At 40.9% G+C, this 6,860-nt stretch overlaps 1 protein-coding gene across 1 annotated transcript; it reads left to right on the top strand.

Annotated features, from left to right (window-relative positions):
• Positions 1–2,831: 2,831 nt before the first annotated feature.
• gpr6 (G protein-coupled receptor 6) lies at positions 2,832–3,830 on the top strand (the record flags this gene model as incomplete). The annotated part of the gene is made up of 1 exon (XM_079830843.1): positions 2,832–3,830. The coding sequence occupies one exon, from the start codon at positions 2,832–2,834 to the stop codon at positions 3,828–3,830; it is 999 nt and encodes a 332-aa protein (XP_079686969.1).
• Positions 3,831–6,860: the final 3,030 nt, after the last annotated feature.

Here is a 6,860-nt window from a genome sequence, read left to right as displayed (position 1 = left end):
TGTTTGCTTTGGATTATTTCTCCACGCAAAGCTTTCTGAATGAGATTTCACTTCTTAATATAGAGTCATGTCTTCTGTCCACATTCAGTCGTGGAGTGTGTTTAGATACTGGAAACCCGCGCGTTATGCTTTTGCATCTCAAAAGAAGTTTATGCACAAATTGCGTTTTTTTTCTTCCGTGAGTAAAAGTGTGTTTCTGGATTCACCTTTGGAGCAGTTTTCAGTAATCAAATCGAGATGTGCTTTTGTTAGTTTAGCTCTCCAGTCATCTTGAGTGTGATTTTAAAGTGCGCTTGATGTGGGTTTACATGCTCATTTATACATGAAGCCTCTGGAGAAACTGCCCGGTCATCTGAAGGGATTATATACTAAACTAACAGCTTATAACTCAAATAAAACGCTTTATTTCGCCTCGATGGCATTTTCAATGCTCACTATCCAAGATTTCTTCATGCAAATGATAACATGAAACTTATTAATGTGTCGTTGTATGCATTGTACGTTTTCTCGCCTTAATTGAATGCAAAAAGTATTTGGCACTTATGAATATCATTATTGTGTGGGGTTTGCATCTTATTTAGAGTCTCTACGTGTCATTTATTTGATGCATTTTTCTGAACTAAGAGCTTTAAAGATGTTTGCGCTCAAATAAATCCCTTCAGCACCACAGACAGCTCCAGAGATGGCGACTCTACATGTCATTTAGAGATTTAGTTGATGCATTTCCCAAACTATAAGAGCTTATAATGTTTAAAATGCTTGAATAAAATCATTTATTTTGCCTTGTGCGTGAGGAAAATGCTTATTCTGAGATTGAGATCCAATTGATTTTCATGCAAATTTATAATAGATTTAGCATTTCCCAAAATATAAGAGCTCATAATGTTTAAAAGATGTTTATGCTCAAACAAACTGCTTTATTATGAAGAAAATGCTCATTCTAAGATTCAGCACCAATTGTTAATGGCAGATTTCTTCATGTAAATGATACACAGAAGTCTCGACATGTCATTTATAGATTTATCAGATTATTTTTTTTCCTGAACTAAGAGCTTATAATGTTTAAAAGATGTTTGTGCATGAATAAAACGCTTTATTTCGCCTCGTGCAGAAGTAAAGTCTGATTGTAGGGTTCAGTAGTCAGAGATTTCTTCATGCAAATGATATAGTGAAGTCTCTACATGCCATTTATAGATTTAGTTGATGCGATTCCCAAACTATAAGAGCTCATAATGTTTAAAAGATGTTTATGCTCAAATAAACTGCTTAATTTCGGCGTTTGCATGAAGAAAATGCTCATTTTAAGATTCAGCGTCAATTGAAAATGACCAAGAATGGCAGATTTCTTCATGTAAATGATATGCTGACGTCTCGACATGTCATTTATAGATTTATCCAATGTTTTTTCCCCCCAAACTAAGAGGTTCTAATGTTTAAAAGATGTTTGTGCACAAATAAAACACTTTATTTCGCCTCGTGCATGAAGTAAACGCTGATTGTAGGATTCAGCACCACAGACAGCTCCAGAGATTTCTTCATTCTCGTGCTTTAGTGAAGTCTCTACATGCCATTATAGATTTTTCTGATGCGTTTCCCAGCTTATAATGTTTAAAATGCTCGAATAAAATCATTTATTTTGCCTTGTGCATGAGGAAAAGTTTTATTCTGAGATTGAGATCCAATTGATTTTCATGCAAATGATATAGTGAAGTCTCTACATGTCATTTATAGATTTAGTTGATGCAATTCCCAAACTATAAGAGCTTATAATGTTTAAAAGATGTTTATGGTCAACGAAAATGCTTTATTTTGCCTTGTGCATGAAGAAAATGCTCATTTTAAGATTCAGCACCAATTGTTAATGGCAGATTTCTTCATGTAAATGATACACTGACGTCTCAACATGTAATTTATAGATTTATCCGATTTTTTTTTTTCCTGAACTAAGAGCTTATAATGTTTAAAAGATGTTTGTGCACAAATAAAACACTTTATTTCGCCTCATGCATGAAGTAAAGGCTGATTGTAGGGTTCAGCACCACAGACAGCTCCAGAGATTTCTTCATTTATAGATTTCCCTGATGCATTTCCCAGCTTATAATGTTTCTTATAATAATTTATTTTGCCTTGTGCATAAGGAAAATGCTTATTCTGAGATTCAGCTCCAATTGATTTTCATGCAATTTATTTTTCTGAAGAGCTTATAATGTTTAAAAGATGTTTATGCTCAAACAAACTGCTTTATTTTGGCTTGTGCATGAAGAAAATGCTCATTCTAAGATTCAGCACCAATTGTTAATGGCCAAGAATGGCAGATTTCTTCATGTAAATGATACGCTGACGTCTCGACATGTCGTTTATTGATTTATCCGATAATTTTTTTTCCCGAACTAAGAGCTTATAATGTTTAAAAGATGTTTATGCACGTATAAAATGCTTTATTTCGCCTCGTGCATGAAGTAAACGCTCATTGTATGCTTCAGCACCACAGACAGCTCCAGAGATTTCGACTCTTCGTGTCATTTAGAGATTTAGTTGATGCATTTCCCAAACTATAAGAGTTTATAATGTTTAAAATGCTTGAATAAAATCATTTATTTGCCTTGTGCATGAGGAAAATGCTTATTCTTAGATTCAGCTCCAATTGATTTTCATGCAATTTATTTTTCTGAAGAGCTTATAATGTTTAAAAGATGTTTATGCATGAATAAAACGGCTCGTGCATGAAGTAAAGGCTCACTTCAGCACCACGGACAGAGATGCTCTAGTGAAGTTAGGTTTATTTGATGCCGTTTGAAACCATTGTCATTGTTTGTTCCCCAGGTTGAGAGATGAACGAGAGCGGAGCGCTCAACGATAGCTCGGCGGGTTTTCCGTCGTCCTCGTGGCTGGAAGCCGAAGCCCTGGATGGCAACCGGAGCCTGGCGCTCTCATCGGCCGCCCTGGACTTCCACATCAACCCGTGGGACATCATGCTGTGCCTTTCGGGGACGGTGATCGCCTGCGAGAATGCCATCGTGGTGGCGATCATCTTCTACACGCCGACTCTGCGCAACCCCATGTTCGTGCTGATCGGCAGCCTCGCCACCGCAGACCTCCTGGCCGGCATGGGATTAATCCTGAACTTCGCCTTCCAGTATCTGGTGTCTTCGGAGACCATCAGCCTCATCACGGTGGGATTCCTGGTGGCGTCCTTCACGGCGTCCATCAGCAGCCTCCTGGCCATCACGGTCGACCGATATCTGTCGCTCTACAACGCTTTGACGTACTTCTCCGAGAAGACTTTGCATTGCGTGCATCTGATGCTGGTGGGCACGTGGGGCATGTCTCTGGGCCTGGGATTGCTGCCCGTCCTGGGCTGGAACTGCCTGGATGACGCATCCACCTGCAGCATCGTTCGCCCGCTCAAGCGCACCAACCTCACCCTGCTGGCCGGGGCGTTCTTCGTCATCTTCGCCCTCATGCTCAGCCTGTACTTCAAGATCTGTAAGATCGTGTGTCGGCACGCCCACCAGATCGCCCTGCAGCAGCACTTCTTCACCACCTCGCACTATGTGGCCACCAAGAAGGGCGTGTCCACCCTCGCCATCATCCTGGGCACGTTTGGTGCCAGCTGGCTGCCCTTCGCCATTTACTGTCTGGTCGGGGAGCGCGAGTATCCGCCGGTGTACACGTATGCCACGCTGCTCCCCGCCACCTACAACTCCATGATCAACCCCATCATCTACGCCTACCGCAATCCCGAGATCCAGCGCTCCATCTACATGCTCTTCTGCGGCTGCTTTCACAGCAACGGCTCGTATCGCTCCAGATCGCCCAGCGAGGTGTAGATCTGGGAGGGGGGGGGGGTAATTTTGTCAGACAAAATAAAAAAAGAGTGCATAGGTGTTTTTTATTGGGCATCATATTTGATGCATCAGGCTTTCAAAACAGCTCGATTTTATTCAGACTAGGGCTGCAAGATTAATCGAAATCAAACCGCAATCTGTGCGCGATTTGGCTTATGTGCGATTATAAAAGTTTAATAACCGGTTTTATCTCACTTCATATCGTCAGTTGATGTGGCTTCTTATCACAGGATGTCAATCAGCACTGAATACTTTATTATTATTTAAATACCCGAGAAGGCTTGAAGAACTCAAACACACCATATCTTGTCGCAGTCGTGTGTTTATTATCTTCATGTTTAATCAAAGCGTTTCTATCTTGGTTTTATTCAGCTACAGCGATAGCTTCACATTAGGGATTTCCTGAACACTATTACTTCACTGGCGTAAATGTGGCGTTTCTGCTCGAGGGCGCCCTCTGGCCTCCAGTATGAATGACACTTTCGGGTAGAAAATAAGAAAAATAATACTTTAAAATAAATTAATGACAATTCATATGTTTTTCTTCAGTGTACAGGAGTTTTAATCCCCACAGTGGATGCATAAGAGGCTCATATTTCATATTAAAGATAGACTTTAAGAAATTCACAGATAAAAAGCACAGATTTTTTATAAATGTTAGTCTTATTATACTGTTATATTTATTCTTAAATGCCATTTTATTTTTTTAATAATGAAATTTTTATTAATTGTAATTATTAATATTGCTAAATAAAATAAGAAATATTACTATCATAATTATTATTATTAGCCATATTAACATATAAACACAAAATGTTAAATACACACTTTTCATTTGTAAAAAATAATAATAATAATAATCGCAATGAGATATTTTCGCCAAATCGTGCAGCCCTACTTCAGCCCCCCAAACTTTGGTCAAAAATCAAGGTCATCTTTATTACAGTAGAGTATAAAATGCATACAAATATCATGTCTTAAATGCTTAGTTTCGTGATCAAAGCTCTGTCGTTTTAAAACATAATGCAATGCAATGACTGAGAGATGAACAAATAAAGCCTGATGATCATATTTGATACTCACTAATTATGTCTTGATAAAGCAAAGTTATTCTTACATTGACTTGATATAAATCAGTGCAGATGTCACATGACCAGCGCGAGCTGAAGGACGTTTGTACAGTTGCACTGCAGGACTCAATCCGACGGACTGGAGGAGTTTTCATCATTTCGAGGCCTTAGAAATCCCCATGTCAGGATTTATAGGGTTAATAAACGCTCATCCGTGTGCAGAAGTATGACTATGGCGCTCAAAGTGTCTGTTGTTGGATTGCACTTTACTGAGACCAGGACGTCTCGACACGCTGTGAACAACCCGCATCAAGAATGTATATTTATATTATTTATAAGCGACATGTTGCACTTTACTGTACTGATCCAGATGCCAAAGCAGTATTGCGTAGGCCTGCGTGTTTTACTTGTGTGGTGGGTTTTCTATTTTGTAAAGTTGTCCATGAATGTACATTTTATACAAAACGCTGAACACAAAATAAAACATGAAAAGCTTGAGTACACTGGACTGTTCATTGCTTCGTCAGGGCGTGTGTGTGTGTGTGTGTGAGGAAATAATGATGTCATCATTCATGTCGTTCCAAACCCAAGATATTTTGAGAAATCATGTGTGTGTGTGTGTGTGTCCATGTTGTGTATGTGTGTCCATGTTGTGTGTGTCTCCATGTTGTGTGTGTCCATGTTGTGTGTGTGTGTCTGTGTGTCCATGTTGTGTGTGTGTGTCCATGTTGTATGTGTGTGTGTGTGTGTGTCCATGTTGTATGTGTGTGTCTCCATATTGTGTGTGTGTCTCCATGTTGTGTGTGTGTGTGTTTGTCCATGTTGTGTGCGTGTGTCCATGTTGTTTGTGTGTGTGCGTGTGTGTGTGTGTGTGTGTGTGTCTGTGGTGTGTGTGTGTCTCCATGTTGTGTGTGTGTGTGTCTCCATGTTGTGTGTGTGTTTGTCCATGTTGTGTGTGTGTGTGTGTGTGTCCATGTTGTCAGTGGGTGTCCATGTTGTGTCTGTGTGTGTGTGTGTGTGTGTGTGTGTGTGTGTGTGTGTGTGTGTGTGTGTGTGTGTGTGTGTGTGTGTGTGTGTGTGTGTGTGTGTGTGTCCATGTTGGGTCCATTTTGTGTGTGTGTGTCCATGTTGTCAGTGGGTGTCCATATCGTGTCTGTGTGCGTCTCCATGTTGTGTGTGTGTCTATGTTGTGTGTGTGTCCATGTTGTGTGTTTGTGTGTGTCCATGTTGTGTGTATGTCCATGTTGTGTGTGTGTCCATGTTTGTGTGTGTGTGTGTGTGTGTGTGTGTGTGTGTGTGTGTGTGTGTGTGTGTGCGCGTCCATTTTGTGTGTGTGTGTGTGTGTGTGTGTCCATGTTGTCAGTGGGGGTCCATGTTGTGTCTGTGTGCGTCTCCATGTTGTGTGTGTGTCCATGTTGTGTGTTTGTGTGTGTCCATGTTGTGTGTTTGTGTGTGTCCATGTTGTGTGTGTGTGTGTGTGTGTGTGTGCGCGTCCATTTTGTGTGTGTGTGTGTGTGTGTGTCCATGTTGTGTGTGTGTGTGTGTGTGTGTCCATGTTGTCAGTGGGTGTCCATGTTGTGTCTGTGTGTGTGTGTCCATGTTGTGTCCATTTTGTGTGTGTGTGTGTGTGTCCATGTTGTGTCTGTGTGCGTCTCCATGTTGTGTGTGTGTGTGTGTGTGTGTGTGTGTGTGTGTGTGTGTGTGTGTGTGTGTGTGTGTGTCTATGTTGTTTGTGTGTGTCCATGTTGTGTGTTTGTGTGTGTCCATGTTGTGTGTATGTCCATGTTGTGTGTGTGTCCATGTTGTGTGTGTGTGTGTGTGTGTGTGTGTGTGTGTGTGTGTGTGTGTGTGTGTGTGTGTGTGTGTGTGTGTTTGTGTCCATGTTGTGTGTGTGTGTGTGTGTGTGTGTGTGTGTGTGTGTGTGTGTGTGTGTGTGTGTGTG

The sequence above is a fragment of the Gobio gobio genome (genome assembly GCF_949357685.1).
Source record: "Gobio gobio genome assembly, chromosome: 12".
NCBI lineage: Eukaryota > Metazoa > Chordata > Actinopteri > Cypriniformes > Gobionidae > Gobio > Gobio gobio.
The sequence above is the reverse complement of the archived record's forward strand: the minus strand, read 5'-3'. Positions and strand labels throughout refer to the sequence as shown.